The sequence below is a fragment of the Brachyistius frenatus genome, unplaced genomic scaffold (assembly GCF_029030835.1).
Source record: "Brachyistius frenatus isolate BFR_SWC_R1_liver_20210118 unplaced genomic scaffold, ASM2903083v1 Contig_36, whole genome shotgun sequence".
NCBI lineage: Eukaryota > Metazoa > Chordata > Actinopteri > Embiotocidae > Brachyistius > Brachyistius frenatus.
The window spans coordinates 2,816,612-2,837,756 of NW_027210635.1; the positions used below are offsets into that span (position 1 = coordinate 2,816,612).

Consider the following 21,145-nt stretch of genomic DNA (forward strand, 5'->3'; position numbering starts at 1 on the left):
CAAATGTCCTTTTGTTGCATTTTACAGTTTTCGATCCTCGTATGAATTCTTCTGCTGGGCTTCTCGAAATGTTCTTAAAACAAAACAAAACGAAAACAACTCGCTCCGTCTTCTAATCTTGGCTGCAGAGCGGGTGTTGGACGTATCAGTGTGTGTGAGTGACAGCGCTGCGTCCCCAAAAGTCTCCTTTTATTCAGCCTAATCATGTCAGCTAAGCCGGTCCTTTTGTTGTCTGAATTAAATGAGTCATTAGCAGATAATTCTCTTTAATACTATCCAACTGTAATCCACGACCCGTGCTCGTGCGCGTCGGGCCCTCGGGCGCCTTTCAAAAGAAAAAAACAGAGCAGCAGAAGATTTCTTGAGAAGAGAGGTTGTTTTCAGGGGTTCGGTGTCTGAGGTCAGCGTTTGTGGAGGGCGACCGCGTTAGTCATGGAGTTTACCGCATCACAAACTACAACGGATCTCTTTTTAAAGGTGCGGTGCCAAGACTTCGGATCAGTTTACTCCTCATGACGGCACCACTGAGCAGACTAATGTCTGCAGCGGTCCAACTGCTGAAAGAGCTTTGTTAAGTCTGGGAAATAAACCCGATGATGTCATCATGATGTCAGCAGCGTTAGCTGGGTTTTATAATACAACGGCAGGAGTTTGGAAAGCTTTAATCCAGCGGGGAAGGTCTGCTTTGCTTTTAGCCGTGCTCGGAGAACAGCAGGATGTCAGTGCTGCAGCTGCTTCAGAAACATCTCGACAACTATCGGGAGTCATTGGCAGTAACTTTGGAACAAGTTTTGATCTCGCTAAGACGAATCCCGCCGACTGAGACCTGGACTTTTCCTCTGGCACCACAAGGTTGTTCTTTTTTTTGTGTGTGTGTGTAATGTCTCAACATGTACCAGATACAAATACCTTGTACACGTTGAGACATTTCATTTGTCATATTTCAACATTGCTAATCAAATGTTGTCATGTTAGCACGGCTGCACAGTTCATCTGGTTCCCTGTGAGAGTCCCTCAGCTGTCCGTCTCCTTTCTTCTGTCTCTCAAATGAAGTGCCGTAGCCGTGTGAAGTCATGTTGGCACTGAATGTAGTTTAAATACATTGTAGATGATTGGATTCGTGGCCGTTTGGCTGCTGCTGCTGCTGGAAGATGCTGAATCTGATTAAAGTCCAACACTGGCTCACAAGAAAAACCGGTCTGGTTCGTAGCACCCATGACCGAAACCAAGAGGACCCCCGGGCCAGGACGGAGGTTCGCTGTGCCGCGTTAACACACACTGCATGCAGAAACAAGAGGCTGTGTGTGTGTGTGTGTGTGTGTGTGTGTGGCAAAGTGATTTGTCACACTCGCAGCACACTTGGCTGAACAAAGAAGTCCCCTCTCTTAGTAACATCACAAAGCTCAGCGGTCGCTACGCCGTGATTGGAGAAAAAAAAAACTCCGTCTGTCATGTGATTGGTGCGTTGCCCGGAGGCTCAGTTATCATGAGTCAGCCCCTTTTTCCTGCATGAGACGCGGGGCGGCGGGGAGGTGTGTGTGTGTGTGTGTGTGTGTGTGTGTGTGTGTGTGTGTGGGGGGGGGGGGATCTGGCTTTCCTGGCAAGTGTAGATCTGTGCGAGGGAGCGTGTCGAAGCAACGTGAACATTACTTTATTAGAAAACTGTGGTCTCACAAATGTTACACAAAAGATACAGAAGGGAATGCTAACAATTTCTTACGTACTCAAAAATATCTGTATAAACTGGAAATAAACTGATTCTCAACCCTCCCCTCCCCCTCCCCCCCATATTTAAACAGAAAAGGGTGAAAACGGAGCATGTTCGTTATCGGAGTCCCAGGTTCAGCGGGAGAAGGCAAAGCGTCCGAGTGTGTGTGTGTGTGTGTGTGTGTGTGTGTGCGTGTGCGTTTCTCTCCGACCGCACTTCTCATTTCAGTGTGTTTCATCAGCTGAATGCAGAAGGACACGTTGAGATGCGATAAAAAAAAAAACCCGACGAAGAGAACGAAAGGCCCGAAAAACCGGCACCGAAATGAGAAGCGGAGCAGCAGCGAGCGGCCGTGTGTCCCAGCGCCTGCTAGAAGCGTCTGTAGTACTGGTGCGGGCGTCTGTAGTAGTGGGGCGGAGGTCCGTAGTGCATGGGCAGGTCTATGATGTCCATGTTGTGGTGGTAAGGGTTGACGGGAGGGTTGTTGTTGTTGTTGTTGTTGTTATTGTTCAGGGGGTGCAGGTGCTGCAGCGGGGGCACGTAGGGGGCCGGGGGCAGCCGGGGGATGAACCCCGGGTTGTAGATCCTGCCCTGGGGCGGAGCCGGAGGGTAGCGGGCGCGCGGAGGCACGAACAGGGGGGCCTGCACCGCCTGGGGGTGAGGAGGGGCCGCGGGGTGCGGGTTGGGAGGGTTCTCCAGGGGCGGCCCCACACGCGGCCGCTTGGTGTCCGTGATGGGCTCCGGAGGCGGTCCGACCCTCTTCCCTGAATTATCTTGAGAGAAGGGGGGGGGTGGGGGGGGGGGAGTTACTGATGAAGCAGCAGCATCCTCTGATCAACCCGATTTAAAATGTTTACTTCCCGACAGTTTGAATATTCCACAAACACACCGAGGCAAATCAAACACCGGAAAGACTGCTGCCAACGCGTCTGAATAAATGATGGTTAGAAGAGGAATATCGCTGCAGCGCCACATTTTCATACCGGGAAACGTAAGTCACTTTTTTTCTACATCACTCAGAAACAAAGAGAGACGATAAACTGGACAGAAACGCTGAGCGATTAATAAAAGCTGCAACAGAGCTGTTCTGTTGCGTTTTATGAAGCGAGCTGAAGCTGCCGGTTGCTGACCTGCACTCTTCTTGTTCAGCTCTGCTTCACCTTCCTTCTGGATCTCCTGAATGATTCGCTCGTCATCTTGCTGCAGACACACAAACACAAAGATGTTGTTGGATTTCAGGATAACAAGCAAATCCCCTCCAGGAATCCGGAGCGTCTTCTGTGATCTAAAATGTTTGATTTTTGTAAACCTGCAAGCTACATTGCAAGATTGCGAATCCGTGGAGAGACTGAACAGCTGTTTTATTACAGTAGATACTAAAGGAGTGACTCCTGATGATAACCAAGTGTAATGTGAAAGCAGCACAGGACACCTTCAGCTTTACATTACGGGAATAACAGGAATATCATGACAATATAAAGCAACACAACGCCGTCTACTACATTCATCAGTGATTGTAAACTAGTGTGAGACTTCAAAGACTCTCTGAAACATGTTTCAGGTGATTCCCGAGAACAACGTTACTGTGAGATGTTAGTTTGTCCCCTGAAGACGGTGGTCAATAATCTCCACCGTCAGAAGGAGTCACAGCTCAGTTCCTGGGAATCCGCATAATATTACGCTCGACTTCAAGTGGAGTTTGTTTTTGAGCTCGTTGCGGATCAAAGCACAACTTCTGCAGCTCCGCAGCAACCCGATAACGTGCTACAATAAATCAAGCTTCAGCCAACACGGTGCAGGTTAACTGCAGCTACGTCGCGTGTTCGTCTGGATGCTTCATCCAACTAAAAAAAATCTTAAGCTCGTGGTTTTAAGTGGCCATAAAACCAGTGAGGCTTGTGATCACGACGTCTTTCACCTTCAAAGATAAGAGTGCAGCCGACCTCTTTTACCAACTCTCTAATGGTCCCAGTGTTCATCCCTGGTTTGGCTTTGCTTTCGTGACTCGCTCTTTGCCAGCTCGGGTGCTTCTGCAGAGCTGCTGGAGCTTCTCCAGCTCATTAACTGCCTGGGAACTAATTGCTGCTTCTGGTTGCCAGCGAGTCTTTGGCCAGGTCTCCGTGGGTAACCATGGAGTCAGATGGTCAGGGTCAAAGTGCAGCAGGAGTTGGTGAACATCTTTGCGGGTGTGAATAGGTGTGTGTGTGTGTGTGTGTGTGTGTGTGTGTGTGTGTGTGTGTGTGTGTGTAGAGGAGCGCAGAGAGGTTGATCTTGGGATGTAACTGCAGAACCAGACACTTAAGAAATAATTAAAAAAAAAAAAAAAAAAAAAAAAAAACCTAGAACCCTGATATATAAAGAATCCATGTGATATCTCAGTGTTGTGGCGCACCGTGGGGTCGGTCCAGAGGGAACACTTGCGGCAGTGGCGGCAGGGAGCGCCGGGAGAGCGGGCGTGCTGGCAGAAGTGGTTGTAGCCGGTGATGGGCTCTCGGCAGAGGTAGCACATGAAGCTGCCGCAGCGGCACGACATCCGGTTGCAGCCCTCCGATTTCACCAGACCGGTGCCGCACTTCACGCACTTCCTCACCCGAGCGGCCGTCATGCGCTCCTCACTGCGGCACACGGAGGCAGGGTTCAACATTCGGACATAAAAACACAAAGGAGGAGACGTGAAGAAAGATGACCGGTGGATAAATGACGAAGTTAAACGAGAAGTAAAGTCTGCAGCTCAGCCTCATTCTAGTATTTACACAAAGGGATTTACTTACAACGCACGCACACACGCACGCACGCAACGCACACACATGATTACATGAAAATCCAAAGTAAATGGTGGTGGCGGTCCGCGAGTAAATGTTACAAGTTTTGTCGTTTGACCAGCACCAGCTCCTGAGTAACAGCTGGTTTTGAGGCCACCGGTCTGGATGTTTCTGGGATTTCTCCGTGAACCTGAGCCTCGAGAGCAGCGGGTGCACATCAAAGTTGGTGTTTAGCGTGCAACATGAACAGTCTGTGAACTCTTTGATCGCCCCTCGTTGTGGGTGCAGTAAAAACTTCAAACGTTTTGACTTGACAAAGACCCGAAGGGATTTCAACGTCGACCCTTTACATAAATCGATGTTGTTCGGTGCGATGTTTCGGGATCTGTTGATTCATTGTAAATGTCGAGATCCGATCTATCTGTGTTTATGCAGGTCCGTCCTCAAACAAACAAACAAACACACACACACACACACACAAAAAAAGCTCCAACCGAGACGTCCTATCAGGCCCTGATATCAAGATCCATTAGAACTTTGTTATTTCTGCATCTATGTGCCCACAAACCCAGAGAGGTCTCCAGTCCTGTTCTAATCGGATGCACCGATCTGTCTACCACGCCACTTCCTGCCTCTTTCAGCACCAGGAAGTAAAGACGATCTGTAAGCTGCTCAAAACAGGAAGTACTGACTGAGGGCCTGCCGGCACGCGGGAAGCAGCCGGCCTCTCCACTTCCTGGAGCGATGTCCGGGAAACTGAGCTGTTTTACCCAGCATCCTCTCTGCTGAGAGGGGAGCAAGACGCTGGTCTGAGACCAAGTGTGCACAAAGAGTCAAAATGACCATAGATAGAAAATGCTGCAGATCATTTGTGGTAATGTCTTTAAGTTATTCTTTAAATTTACAGTTCGTCAAGCTGTGGAACTCTTTCTGGTGTCTCCTTTATGAGACAAACAATAAAGACAACAACTGAAAACATCACTGGATGAAGATACTTTTATATGTTGACCACATGGGTGTCTGTTTTCTGAAAGATTCGAATGCACCAGAAAAAGGAAAAAAAAAAAAAAGATCCCATAAAAACCTGAGCGTGATCGCGAGCAAATGTGACTTACAAAAGCACCCTCATGCGGATCTCGTCCCGCTCCAGGACCTGCTCGCAGGTCTTCCCCACATGCTGCTTCCACTGGACGTGACACTTCCTGCAGCTCTCCTGAAGACAAAAAAAACACAGGATGAGACAAACTTAGTGAGGAATCAGAGAGAGAGAAATTGTAGAAGAAAGAAAATACGATGCGTTCTTTTATTAGACTTATATGTGGGCATTTTTCCAGTAAATGCTGAGCAGCGCTGCAGTCGGGAAGATTCCCCCCCCCCCCAGCGGCTGCTCTATATGCTGCTGGTGCTGCCACTGCAGGGACTCGGACACACACACACACACACACACACACACACACACACACACACACACACACACACACACACACACACACACACACAGCTAGGTGTGGCTCTCCCCTGCAAATGTGTGTGTGTGTGTGTGTGTGTGTGACTGCAGCGAGGGTTCTCGCCACCGACTGCTCGGTTGCCTAGAAACAACAACTGCATGCATCCTCCAGCCTCTTTCGTCTTGTCAGCTCAAGACGTTCAGCGAGACGACATGCAGGGCAGACGGCGCACGCGCACACACACACACACACACGCACACGCACACGCACAAGACCGGGCCTGCCTCCCGTGCTAACCCTTAGCCAAGTGTCAGCATAAATATTTGAACCGCTCATCTAATATTGAAGAGCGTGGCGTATGATGGCTGATGCAGCACAGAATGATCCAGATCTCCACGGCAACCTCCGGTCTGACCCGTAAAATAGGATGGAGAGCCTACATAGGGTCAGAAACACACCATGTACATGCTGTGACCTCCTTACACATCCTTCTATCACTCTCTGTGTGTGTGTGTGTGTGTGTGTGTGTGTGTGTGTGGAGTCGTTTCCACAGAGCTGCTTTCACAATATTCAACACACAGCGATGCGAGTACAAGGTCAGCCAGAGGGTGCGGCGCTGCGCCGCAGAAGTCAAGAGTTTTTGTTGGCATTCGGAGCGGTTTAGATGTGGAGCGCCTTCGCAAGGCTCAAGAGGACCTTAAAGGCAACATCAGGATAAAGCTCAGTCGCTTCCAGCAAGAGAGGAGCCGTCTTCTGAACAAAATGAGATGAAGAGCAGGCCAACAAGTTTAGGATTCATAAAGGAGTGTGCAAGCAGAGGGACGCATGAAAACACAGCCAAGAGGCGCGTTGGTGTGTGTGTGTGTGTGTGTGTGTGTGTGTGTGTGTGTGTGTGTGTGTGTGTGTGTGTGTGTGTGAGACAGGAATAAAAATGCGAAGAGAAGGCTCTGTCTGATCTGTGATTTCAGCAAAAAGAGAAGCGCAAACGTGCAGCAGAGTTGAGACTCGAGAGGATCACACAAAGACAGAGAGGAGACGGAGGGAGAACGTGGTGAATGATCGCCCCCTAGCGGTGCCACGGAGACCGGGAAGAGGGCCGGCACGACAGAGAGACAAACTGCGAGCTGTCTGGGACCTGTTTGACGAGACGTGAAAAGCAGGAACGCACCTGAGTTCTTATAGCGCGGCTAAAAATACAGCCGGTGACGTGGGAGTCAAACCCAGCGTGGGCGTGGCTTCACCTTTCCACCTGCCGCCACACGTTTCATTTCAATCAAACCGGTTGAAATGTGACAAGAGACACACGCAACTTCATGACGGGCAAGTGGCAGCAGCTCATTGTGCAACTTTAAGTTTGTTCCTATAGTCTCTTCATTTATTAATATGCACTCACTGCTCCGGTCCATCCGTTTCCACCCTGTTCTAACTTGCCTTCCCTCCCCACTGGGCGCTCCCTCCTCCTCCCTCCTCCTCCCTCCCAGTATCTCCTTCCTCCCTTTTCATTCATACCTTGCCTCTCCTCCTCCGTTTCTTTCTCTTTTTCTATCTCTTCTCTCGTGGTGCAGGCCGCAGCAGCCCTTATAAGGCAGTGCAGGCTGCTTGCACAGCTTCTGATTGGGGGGCTTGCATCAAATGTGTGCAAGTTTTTTTTGTTTTTTTTCCCTTCTTTTGTGGGGAGGTGGCTTTTTGCTGCAATAAAATCTGAGAGCATATATCACCGGGCAGGACAGGACAGGGCAGGGCAGGGCAGGGCAGGGCAGGGCAGGGCAGGGCAGGGCAGGGCAGGGCAGGGCAGGGCAGGGCAGGGAGAGGAGAGATGTATACCTAACAACACATGTAAGATGCATCTTTGAGAGAAATTATGCAGCAGATGTGGCAGCGGATGAGATGCCGACTGCAGCAACGCAAAACGCAGATTGCAGCATCTTGTTTGCACTGTGGCAGCCTTCTGGTGGCCTACATATCCCACTCCTGGGCTTTCATGAAGTAATCACACCCAGGCCAGGAACAGCCCTGTCCAAATGTCCTCATAACCACATGTGGAATATATTAACATCCACTATGTGTGTGTGTGTGGTGTGGTGTGTGTGTGTGTGTGTGTGTGTGTGTGTGTGTGTGTGTGTGTGTGTGTGTGTGTGTGTGTGTGTGTGTGTGTGTGTGTGTGTGTAGGTCAGACAGAGAGGGGCGAGAGAGAGAGGAAAAGAGAGGGAGGAGAATCTGGGTCAAACTTGATCTGAACCGCATTTGAAATGGAGGAGGAGGTGGGTCCAACCAGTAAGAGACCAGTACAAGGGAAGTGGATGGTGAGGCCGGCCAATGGGGAGGCGGTGTGGACGATGGCGGGTGGGCTTATCGAAGTGTGTCAGTTACATAATAAGGCCCCTCCCTGCTTGCGGGCTGAGGGGCCACTCTGTACAACAACTGTCTTCAGCTGTGCTGATGGCTCATGGGAACCCGGATAAAAAAATAAATAAAATAAAAACATGTGAAAAAAACGCACATATAAATGTGGGAGAAGCATTAAAGCTATGACATGATCTCTTATTATATTGTGTGTGAGGGGGTTTCCGTTCCGGAGAGATAAACAACACACATCTTGACTTACACACATTGAAAGAAAACAAACCTTTTAGTAGCACTTAGCTTGCTGGTGGCAAAAAAACAACAACACGACCACTGTCACCTTTATAAATCCAAAGTATCCAATAAACTTAAACAATTACAACAACTTCAACGTTCTGGCTTCTAATCGTTGACCTAAATCTGAAGTTGAATAATATTTAGAGAAGGATCCAAAGATATCTGGAGCATGTCTGACTTTTTGTGTCTCTGGGTGTGTATGAGCATGTAATGCGGTGCAGATGTGCGACGACACCGCTGGACCGCCACCGTGAACCTCTGGCTCCCCCTACTGTTGTACTGAGAGAACTCCAGCACAGTTACACGTGAACGTTTCCGTCTGAAATGACCAAAATCTCCTACAAATACAAAGACAACAAGGACCACCTCATGAGCCAGTTGTTAATGGAAAAGTTACTGCACACACAGGTGTAGACGACTCCTGTGCAGCCACACGTTTGGTGAATTCTGTAATATTACACTTTGTACTTCGACGTGGGCTTCTTCATGGCTTCATTCTGACTTGTCAAAACAAGGAAAATACAGGTGTAATAAAAACCTACAGTTAAAACCACTGTTTTAGTTACCGAGTTCTTCAAAAAGTTCCCTGAGAAAGTTCAGTCAGTGGAAACAACCAATAATACAACAACTAGTGCAGCAGACGTGTTGCAGTGGCCAACTCCTGCTGAGGAGGAAAACACAGATGACTCATTTCTTATGGTTTCTATGAGGTGTCTGTTTGCACTGCTGTGACAGTCATTTCAGGGCAGAAGAGTCACATGTCTGTTACTGAAACTAATGTCGGAAAGTCTAAAACGAACTATTATTTTCGTTATTGATTCATCTGAAATGTCAGACAATCAGTTTGTTTTGTCCGACCACAAGTTAAAACCACAAAACTATTTGACTTACAACTATATAAATTAGAAAAACAGCAACTTCTTCCACTTGAGAAGCTGAAACCAGAAAATGTTCAGGATTTCTGCATGAAAATGGGGTTTCATTTGTGGCCAAACACCTACTTGATTCAGTGAACTGGGCTTAATATAAGCAGACATTTTAAACTAATCACAATCAACCATTAAAACAAAGTCTAAAGCTCTAAATTCACCAAAATCCTTTAAAACTATCCAAGACTGCAGTTAATGGAGGACTGAACCTTGTAACATGGTGCCAAGAGGTGAATACACACATCAAACACCATCTCTCTCCTCCCATTCAGGGAATGCAGAGATAAGGCTGTGTGAGTGTGAGTGTGTGTGAGTGTGAGTGTGTGTGAGTGTGTGTGTGAGTATTTGCATGGAATCAGACACAGACAGCAATTATGTGCATAGAAACACAAAAACACATCAAGAGAAAAACAGCAGGGTTGTGTCTATGTGGTGAGACTGAGAACAAGACTAGATGTGTTTCTGCCAAATAATGGAAGATTTTTTAGACTGGAATCCATGGGACAGCTTCCTCAGACAAAGAGCGACACCTCCCCCTGCATTCCTGAGACAGAGGGAGGAGGCCCGGAGATAAACAGGCAGGGAGACAGAGGTGGCGACCTCTCCAGATGGAACAGTTCATCATCTCCAAAAATTGCTCATCAATCTGTCCTCTCTCACTTATGCTGATTGACCTCTTGTCCCTGCTGCATTGAGATGATTTATGCAGGAGTGGACGCTGCACAGAGCTCACGGGTTTTTCTGTCATGATGAGCTGAATTATTCATGTGGTCTATTCTTGAATTCAAATTAAGATCCAATCCATCTTATACAGTCAGATTTAGCTCTGATAGTCACATGCTACCACATTAGAGGATACACATTCAGTGGAAGCCAACTGTGAGCATGTTCTTATTTAAATATGGTCTGTAGAGGAAAGACAGTAGGAATACAACAGCCTGGCTTCCCTCGAATGGAGAAAGTGTTGAAATATATACAGAGAGCAGGACTGACCTTGCGGCACCGTGGGTTGGGACAGCTAAACAGAGACATGTCTTTGTCCAGCAAGGCTGGGAAGTTGCAAAACGGACACCTGCGAAGGTCAAACAGGAGGAAGGATGAGGGATTGAAGGTGAGAGGAAACATAAGTGAGATACAGGAAACTCAAACAAAAGAATCTCACTGTGAGCAAACAAAGAAACATCATTTCAGGTCTCTGATGAGTGTACAGATCTCCTGTAGAGCTCACATGCACGCACACTGCCTGGGCTGTAAGATTGAGATGGGCAGTCACATTTCACAAACTTTAAATGGTTTTAATCAACATTCAGCAACAACTAGGTGACCAAAACTTATGTATGGATCCAGAACCGTTTGAAAATCTGGATAAATAGCTAGAATATTTACGACGCATGGACAAGAGACGCTCAGTGTCTGCTGCTAATCATAAAGAATCAGGCCTGAAACTGAGGATCCATTTTAATGTTGATTCATTTGTTAATACTCTCAACCTACACATTTATGATTTTGTCAACATTTTATGGAGTCTTATAAGAAGCCATATAAAAAGAATAAATCTTTACATCTGAGAAGCCAAAACATTTTTAGTTTGAAACAAGGTTTCGTGGTGATTTCTGTCGACGGTTTCAGCTTCACAGACATGTTAACATCATGGAAGTGTGCGACTATTTTCAAGGTATTCATTACAAAGTGTACTCCAGCTAAATCGTCGCCTGCAGACCGTTCTGCCCCCCTCCCCCCACCCACACACACCTCCCGCTCACACTGACACCTACCTCACGAGTTCGTCAGCACAGGTGGCAGCGACCGCCTCCTCCGCCTGCCTCTCGTAATATTTACACAGTATATTCTCCGGCAGGACCTTCTCCAGCTCACACACGGGGTAGGAGCACGGGCAGCCTCCCTCCATGCAGCTCAGCTCCGACTGCAACATCAACACACACACACACACACACACACACACACACACACACACACACACACACACACACACACACACACACACACACACACACACACACACACACACACACACACACACAGAGTCAACTACAAATGTAGAGATGCTGTATGTTCAGAGACACTTTCAGCTGACGGCCGGCACACAGGCTTTTATTTATGTTTTTATTTATCGCTTCTTCTTTAGCGATCTTTCCTCCAACTTGGCAAAACCTCCGGTCAGGTGTAAGCACACCTGCCTTTTAAAAGGAATGAGAGATTGCACTCTGAATGGTTCATTTCATGTGGCACTGTACTGCACATAAACTGCATTAACTCGTTAAATTATACAAGGCTGCTTTATGATATTCTGCACCTGTGAAGTATGTAGAAGGAGGCCAAAAAAGTTGAAAAGCCTATAATTGTAATGCACTCCAACACCTCAATGCCACAAGCTATGGATTTAAAAAGATGCAACAGCAGCAGAAACGTGATTTCCTACGAAGCTGGATTACTTTAGATTGTACAGATGGACCTAATAATCTTGCAACGCAGTTTTTTTTATCCTGCATTTTAATACAAATTAGTGTACTTCGAATAGCTGACTATTAAACTGCTGGCCCTACACACAATGATACATGTGATTACTTTCATTTCTGTTAAGTATAAAACTCCCATCGCAGAACACTGAATTACCTTGATAAAATTTACTTGCATACTTTTTTCATACAAATACATGAGCATGGTCTTGATGGCCGTTTCACTCAAGCTGATATATGAATTTATATCGAAAGCATTCGCATTGATTTGATTGCACATCCCATTGTTTTGCAACGCTTCAGTTCAGAGCAACATGTGTTTTTATAGGAACAGTCATTTATAGTTGCCAGGCAACATTAGCAGCTAAGTCCCAGTCAAAAGTGAGGGAACCAGAGTGTGTGTGTGTGTGTGTGTGTGTGTGTGTGTGTGTGTGTGTGTGTGTGTGTGTGTGTGTGTGTGTGTGTGTGTGCGTGTGCATGTGTGTGTGTGCGCGTGTACCTTTCCAGAGCCAAACACGGCCTCCTGAGCGTATTTGACCAGGCACTCTTTACAGAACAGGTGACCGTCCGAACACTGCGTCATCTTCTCAAACGCAAACTCTCCAAAGCAGCAGCCACACTCAATCAGTTGACCGTCCTGCACAAATAATCACACCGAGACATTATTTAATGAGCCTCATATTTTTTTCTGTTTTATAAAATTGGGCCTCATGGTGCTAAAAAGAGAATGAGAACTAAAAGTGAACTTACAAAGCAGCAGGTCTACAGCTGGTTCTACACATAAACAAGCTTTCAGGGATTTAGGAAGCTTCACAAATCAAACTCGTGTGAAATACTAGATATATTTAATCATCAGGTAGCTATTTTAAATATACACTGTACTCAGCAGCAACCTTGTCACAGACTAATAAATACAAGGCTGAATAAGCACACCAACAATCTCTGCAGTCTTTTGTAAAAACAATTCATACAGAAAAAGGTCATGTTTCATTGTGAAAGTCGAGCTGGCTGAAGTATTTACGGTTCCTACCATCTTATATTCGTCTTCGTTGACCTGCAGAGCGAGCAGGAAGTCCTCGTGCTGGAGAGAGAAAGGAGGTTAAACTGGAGAAGATCGCTGATAACTTTACAGTTGAACTGGGTAAGTGGTAAACAAACAGTACTTAAGTAACACCTTTCTATCCCAGTAGACCATGAACTCCCACTGAGTTGGGTGTATCTCAATTATGTCGTAACAGTGTGAAGGTTTGACTGGTGGATGCCACCAGAGCTGCAGTGTGAATGACCTCCATCTCACTGGTCAGCTGTTCACACAAGTGTGATTCTCAAAATCTGAACTGCTGAATTAGCCTCAGAAAATCATCTGTGCTGCACGTGACGCAGCCTGAGAAGTTCTTATGAACAGCTTATGAACCACATGCCGTTTCTTTTAGCCTTTAAAGGACCAGTTTATTAGCCTGCTCCAGTCTTTGCTATGATTATAGTCTGGAAACCCTTTTCACATTAAGGTTTTCACAGCCATTCTAAAGAGTTGACCATGGCGGTTCTTTTTTGACAGAAATTGAATAAAATATTCATAATTATATTTTTTGGTATCGTACAATCACCTAAAACTATTAATTGTTGCGTTTTCATTACCTTAGAATGAGCCCTTCATATTTACGTAGGGAGCAGAGTCATGTTTCTACAGAAGGGACAAACCAAACCCTGTCTAGAGGGCTTTTCCTGTTTTGAAAGGTGATATTCGTGTTTGCAATCTGCCACTAAATCTTTCACACTCCTCCATTATGTTTACTAACAAGCAGGAGATATAAAAGTGTTATTTAAAGTTATTATTGATATTTTCTGATGGCAGACAAGTGTCATATGCTAATTGAGCAGCACTATTTAATGCACTGTTCTGTGACCAAAATTGTGATCAAATAAAAAAACAACAACAACATCCAGATAGAGTTGCAGCTATACAAATCAGATATTCTAGAATATTATTAATGTTATGCTAATGAAAACAAAAGAAGCAGAGAAAAATGTGCAATAGTGATGCCCAATAGTGGCCAAACTGGCCTGGTCCCCTTCACACCACTCGCAGTCGTCATAATCAAGCAGAGTCTGATGAAATGGAGGTTTATTGAAAATCAAGGGTCTCAACAAACCGAGTGATGTCATGAGAGTAACTGAAGGGCAATTGTCAAGCACTGCCTTATAAACTGTTCAAGTCTCATCGCTTCTATTGTGGGATTTCCTCAGGAAGGCACATGCCGTCCCATGTCCATCATGAGTCCTATTTACTTAACACATGTTTCTCATTACATGTCTTTCGTGAATCCTATTGACCATACTTGAAAATGCACGCTTTCTGCTCATCAGTTGATGTTTTCCTCTGTAGTGACACAGAGGATCTTGTCAAGTTTGAGTGACGCACTGACATCACGCTGACCCCGTGACTGACACACACACAAGCCAGCACTTTATACTGTGAACTACACAAATCAATACTCCTATTAACTAAACATTCAAAGATTAATATTCAATCAAAACTTGATTGCAGAGATATAGGTAAGTATATAATAGGTGAGTATATAAAGAAAAACCTCCGAGAGATGATTCAGTAGTTACTGTTGTAGGCCACAACACAACATGAGGAAGAAAAAAAGACGCTGGATGAAATGTGTAGGCATGAATGTAATAATGACTGACAGAAACATCATGAGTAACGATCGGAGAGAACAGAAAAGTGCACCAGTGTGTGTGTGTGTGTGTGTGTGTGTGTGTGTGTGTGTGTGTGTGTGTGTGTGTGTGTGTGTGTGTGTATGTGTACCTCCGCCCATTCCTTGGCTTTCTGCTGATAGAACATCAGCTCCTTCTGCACAGAAGCTTCCAGATTGCTGTACGTCCTGCAGTAACGACGGTCGTTCTCCAAGAAATACATCCTCCTTTCAAACTTTAGTGAACCTGGCGGACATAGAGGGACTCCAGTGAGCAGGAGAGACTGTGTCTATTAATTCATGCTGACAGTGCACAGTGAAGCTTTTCTATAACACTGATCAAACATTTGTGATTTCTGAACAGAGATAAAACGGTATCAAAATGCCTCCCAATGATGCACCAAGTCGTACTCATCAACTGATCTCTGTAAAGGAAGGAATGGCAGCAAGGTTTTGTCAACAATCAGTAGGTTGTGAAAAAGATTTGTGCACAGGAACAACAACTACAATGTATGCTGTAAGAAAGCACATGCATGTGGGTGCATAGATCATGTTTTGTAGCGTGAGCAGCGGCACAAAGGGAAAAGGGAGAATGTTTGCTCACCGTGCTCGAAATGGAAATCAATATGGCAGCGCTCCGAGCAGGTCCTGCTCCGTCGTCTCTTTCCCGATGGGTCACCTGATTCTTTCCACTTCTTTAGAGCTTCACATAAGGCCTGGGAGAAAGAGAGTGAGGGGAGTTCAAAGAGAGGGCAGGATGAGTAGAGAAAGCAGAGAAATGAAATTGTATCCCTACGATGCCCGGATCACTACGGGGCCACAGGTACCTTGCGTGTGATTGCATAGTGTCCCTTCAGGGCGTTGAGGGACCATTTGATGTCCTGACAGCTGAGCATCCTGAAATCGGCCATGAGCAAGTCGGCAGCCTGCATCACAACTTCGGGTCCCACGGTGCCGAGCTTGGCAAAGTCAAACAAGTCCTCGGTCACCTGAAAGGCACAGAACACAAATGTAAACACAGATATCTGATTCATAAGGACGTATGGAGCTGTCATCAAAATGTCAAATTAAAAACAAAATTGTCAATCAGCGATGGAGACGGAAGGCTTTTTTCTGACTCTGTTAAGTTTGAACAGACTGAAAAGTTTGTTGTCGTTTTATCAGTATACTGAAACCTTCGCTTACCATGCAAGGTTCTTCCTCAACAATCATCCCAACACAGCTAAATAACAGTACAGCCATTATCTGATGACAGATACCAAGAATAGATCCATTGTAAATGATGATTGTCTGCTGAGCTTGACCGATGTACTTATGTAATGAGGAACAATCTCTCTATTAATAATTTGCATGCACACTTTACATGACTGCTTATTATGTTGGTGTGGAGGTTAACACTGACGCACACTGACGCACACTGACGCACACTGACGCACATGGCTACATCCTAACTATGCTGACCTATGAACTATGTTGAAACACTTTTTTTACTGACTGAAGTTGTATGTATATTTGCACAATAACCCCTTTTGCATGGTTTTATAGTGTTGTGGGTCCACACACACACAACACAACACAACACAACACACACACACACACACACACACACACACACACACACACACACACACACACACACACACACACACACACACACACACACACACACACACACACACACACACCTACCTCTGTCTGAGTGTCTCCAGACTCCAGTAGGATGCTGGTGGGAGCTGCAGTGGTTGCTGCAGTCTGCCTCCTCGGATACTCTGGATTCTCCAACAGCAGGTTACAGATGCTGAAACAGAGCAGAGAGGAGCTGCAGAATAAAGTTCCGTGTAGGTTTGCGCGGAAAGGTTAAATCCACATAAAGATTGTAATTTAACCTTATTGTTATCGAAAACTAAAGTGCAGTCCAGATGCGTTAGAAGTAGTGATTATATAGTCATTAAAAAACATTTTTAACAACAAACAGCGACATATATGGGACAGAACTAGAATTATTTCCTAAAGCACAACAGCTGGATTAAAGTGACACTAAATACACAATGTATAGTCACTTACTGCCTTAATCGCTAATTAAAGCTGTATATGATGAAGACGAACAAAAAAAAGGTTGCTGATTCTTACACATTCAAGTCTTTCACATTATTCATTTGGATGAGTTCTGCTACATAAGCTTCTTGGACATCTGGGAGTAGATCCAACTGTAGCGGATACACAAAGAGTGGAGGAGACCCAGGCAGTGAGAGACAAAGCTACAACACAGATAAACAGATAAATTCAGCATGTGTGATACTCACAACGCCAGAAATAAGGGCTCTGATGTGAGGCTGCTGCCCTGGTCTCTCTTGTGCTGCAGAGGGTCCAGGTCTTGCGTCCTCTATCTGGGGAATTCCCTCTGGTGCAGGAGGGACTGCGACCAGAGCCGGGCCTGGATTAACCCTCTCTGGGTTTGGGGCCAGAATGAGGCGAGCCTCTCCTCCGTTATGGGGGACTGCAGTTGAGGGAGCTGGAGGAGCGGGGGGGTTCGAGTTTACTTTATGCACCCTGATTATGTTGCTGCCGGCTGGTTGAACCACACTGAAGGCACCGTCCCGCTGCGGAGGATTGGGAACAGCGTCCCCAGGCGCCTGGCTTCCCAAGATGATCCGGTGACCTGCGTCTGGGGGACCGAGTCTCTCTGGGGCTGCAGCTATAAGAACTGCAGGGGCGTTCACTGGTACAACCAGAAGGGCTTGAGGGGGCTGGACTGCAGCCTGGGCAGGGGCTTGGGCCAGGGGCTGCGGTTCAATTTGAATGAGATTGCCCTGCATTCTGAATGACGCGGGCTGAAGGGGGTTCTGGGACCTGAGCTGCAGCTTGGGCTGGGTTATAAGAGCAGAGGCCTGGATGCTGGGCTGCTGAGCCTGGATGAGGTGAGGCTGCAGAGATGCGGTTCCACTAGAGCGGAGCTGTGTAAATGTACCTGGCTGAGGCTGCGTCCGTATGTGAGGCTGTGGATGTTCAGATGAAGTACTGGCCTGAGGATTGTCTTGTGTAAGAGTACTTGTACTAGCCTTTTCGTGAGACTTTGAAGAGGAACTTGACGCAGTCACTGTGGCCACACAAGTACAGTGTGTGGCGCCTGCAGAGGTCCTCGCCTGGTGCTCCGCCGGCAGGTGTGCTGAAGAGCCCGCTTGTGGCTGTGAGAGTCCAGATGTGCCGGGTTGAGGCTGGACAAAAACTTGTACAGACGTTCTGGATGACACGGCGGTAGCCTTGGCATTTGTGGAGGTAGATGGGATGAGGACAGAAGAAACTGCATGGAGCTCCACATTTGTATGTGCTGACGTACCTTCCTGTTGCTGCGAGTTGGTGTTAAGTTTTGGCTGCGACGGTGTGCGTGATGGAGAGCCAGGTTGTGGAAGTGTGTGTCCAGATGTTCGTGTGGCCGGCGGGTTAGCCTTGGTGGATTTGGCATCTCTGGAGGTAGAGGGGGCAGATCCTGGGTCCCCCGTAGGAGCCCCAGAAGTTGCGCTACTTTGACTTAGAAGTTGAATTAAGTTGTGCGAGGCTCCGCTCCACTTCGCTGCTGGGCGAATCAGATGTTTGCGTGCAGGAGTTAGTGGCTGTAGGAAAACACAGACAAATTAATAGAGAAAAGGAAATGACACGTCTGTTTTAACTTGCTGAAACCTTTACTGACAACAATCTGGGAAAACAGTAAAACATGCCACCTGCATCACAAAACACGTTCACACTTCTTGAAAGCTTTTACGTTTTGGTGCTAAGAGAGAAGATGTAAATAACAAGTCTCAATGATGATCACAATAAATATTGAATGGTTAGAGCAGGACTTTATATATAAATGAAGGTCTGTTACACGCATGTCCATTTATGAGGTGTTCACACAATGCTGAATAAACCTACCACCGCCAGATAAGTTTCCCTGTATGCCACAGTATACCGAGCTTCATCTGATGTCTGGTGAGATATTCCCGCGCTGGCTGGATGAAATGCATGCTGGGTAATTTTCTACAGGTAGAGCATGTTTACCAGACTTCTCGCAGCCGAGACAGCTAACTTCCGGTTTAGCCCGAATGCTAACGTAAATGGGAATTAAATCGGAGGGCTCTTCTACACCTTCGAAATGTTAAAGGACCAATGGAGCAACTTATGATAGTTGAACAAGTCATTTCGCGGGTTGGTAGCGCCCTCTACTTCATTTATCCTCCGTTTTAATGCTGCAACATGGACGACAGGCTATGACAGAGCCTGTGACGTAAGGATGTGTCAGCAAGGTCTTTGTAATCACTCTCACTGGCAGAAGGGTGGAGACAAAAGTTCCACACAGCAGGTTTAAGAACACTGTTTATCAGTCACCTCCAATATGTGGACGTCATCATCATCGGCATCGTCCGGGACTAAAACAGGACTTCCGGGTACCAAAGTCACCGGCTCCTCATCCGAGTCATCAGAAATGGTGATGAGCTCCCTCTTACGGGCGCGGGAACCTGCACAGACACAGGCACACCCACTTGAATTAGCATTTGCATTTACAGTGCACAGAGAGAGCATTAGAAACGTGTCATGTGGATGATTAATAACAAGCAGAGACGAGAGATCACGACCTGAGCCACTGTTGGATTTTTGTGATCAGTAGGCTGACCAGAAAGCAAGGTACCAACAACTATCTGCTTCCTGCCAGTCTGAAAGCACATGTAAGTCTTAATAACATTAAAAAAAAATATTTTTTTTAAATACTACAGCAAATCTAGCTTTATGATTGTGAAAAACACAAGGATTGATATTCACACCATGCTTTTTGTTTTCAAAAGAGCACTTGGTTATATATACTTTGAAATGTACCACTGTGAGTATGACGAGGAAAGTGTCAGTGTGCTACAAACTACGGGGGCACTTTAAAAAAAAAAAGACAGTATGATGTAAGAGGACACCGTGAAGCAACTAAATATTATAACCCGGCACTACAGTTACTGAAGTCAGTGAATAAACTCAGCGTATTTAAACTCTGATCATGTACGTAACCGTACACACTTCGTAGTGGGTCAGCGGGAGGCGCTTGTGAGCGTGGACATGAAGGCGTGTCTCACCTTGGCTGCGGTGGACGTTGAAGCTTGCCAGGTGAATGACGTCGTCATCACTGCCTCCATCTGCCATTGTGAAGCTAACACTTACCAGCTCCTGAATCAGCCCACACACAGAATCACTGCTCGGTCAGTACCATCTTCTCACACACACACACACACACACACACACACACACACACACAGAGAGAGAGAGAGAGAGAGAGTCATGTTTCCATCATTTAGGAGGACACTACATCAACATGATTACTACTCGCTTAACTCTAACCTTAAACCGAGTCTTCATACTCGGATATATTTAACTTATAAGAGCCCCCACAATGTAACTGTGATCAGATTTATGTTCCCACAAGAGTAATACATGTTTGCACACACACACACACACACACACACACACACACACACACACACACACACACACACACACACACAATACATAGATGCTGGTATTTCCCTGTAATCCTGCAGTTGGTTTCATTTTTAAGTTTCCACTTGTCGCAAGGTTTTCTGAGAAGGAGCCGGGTACGACTCCACCCTTCACCGTACATAACCTAAACACACGAGGGTGACGACGGTACATTCACATACCGGCGATTATCTGTTCAACAAGCATGTCGGCAAAGAGAGGACTTCAAAAAAAAAAAAAAAAAAAAAAAAGGAAGCTTACGAGGAAATAGATCTTTGAAGCGGAGGATCACGTTATAATCACGTATTAAAAAAAATAACACGAGCCAGCGAAGAGAAAGTTGATTTGAGGTGCGAGCCAACGTAACCCCGCGACGATATTTGTCAACAGCCTCTTTAGGTTTACTTTTAGATGTAGATTTTAATCAATGGCGACGTGAATCGGTGTGAATCGTACATGTTGGTAAACAGTACACGCCAAAACACTTGCGAGAAGCTGCCAATGTTTGCTGTACGAGCGACGAGAACTTGCGTCGCACTGACCGCCTTTGACATTAGGTTTAACGCTGCGGAATCTGAAAAGAATTCAAGACGGTGAAGTTAAAACAAACAAACAACAACAACAAGCGAGTCGGAACAGCAATCGATTATTTCCGCTTTTCTCTCTTCGCACACACAACAAATCAGTTCTCAGCTACGCTAACGTGAATTAGCTTTCGCTGGCTAGGTAGCCTGCGAGGTAACTAGTTAGCCGACTCCAGTCGGGATTTCTCCACCGCAACGCGACTTCAAAACCGATCACACGCGGCGGGAGTAACACCGGGAGGACGAGCACACGTGTCGAAATGTACAACACCGCACCTTTCGTCTTGGATTTAACCGCTGCGATACGCCTTCTCGGTGGACTGACAATCCGTGAACATCGAAACAAACTGCCAAAACAAGAACAGCAGCAACGTCACGCGTCAGACGCCAGTCGTT

At 46.3% G+C, this 21,145-nt stretch overlaps 1 protein-coding gene across 1 annotated transcript; it reads right to left on the reverse strand.

Annotated features, from left to right (window-relative positions):
• Window positions 1-1,788: 1,788 nt before the first annotated feature.
• Window positions 1,789-21,107, reverse strand: rnf216 (ring finger protein 216). Its single transcript, XM_069701384.1, has 17 exons — window positions 21,026-21,107; window positions 19,766-19,899; window positions 19,035-19,165; window positions 16,973-18,280; window positions 16,800-16,876; window positions 16,359-16,467; window positions 15,497-15,658; window positions 15,274-15,385; window positions 14,783-14,916; window positions 12,995-13,045; window positions 12,464-12,601; window positions 11,263-11,411; window positions 10,481-10,559; window positions 5,586-5,683; window positions 4,101-4,323; window positions 2,839-2,908; window positions 1,789-2,481 (listed from the first exon to the last, which is right to left on the reverse strand). Exons 2-17 carry the CDS (start codon window positions 19,830-19,832, stop codon window positions 2,078-2,080), a joined length of 3,312 nt encoding a protein of 1,103 aa, XP_069557485.1. The 5' UTR covers window positions 19,833-19,899; window positions 21,026-21,107; the 3' UTR covers window positions 1,789-2,077.
• Between the last annotated feature and the right edge of the window lie 38 nt (window positions 21,108-21,145).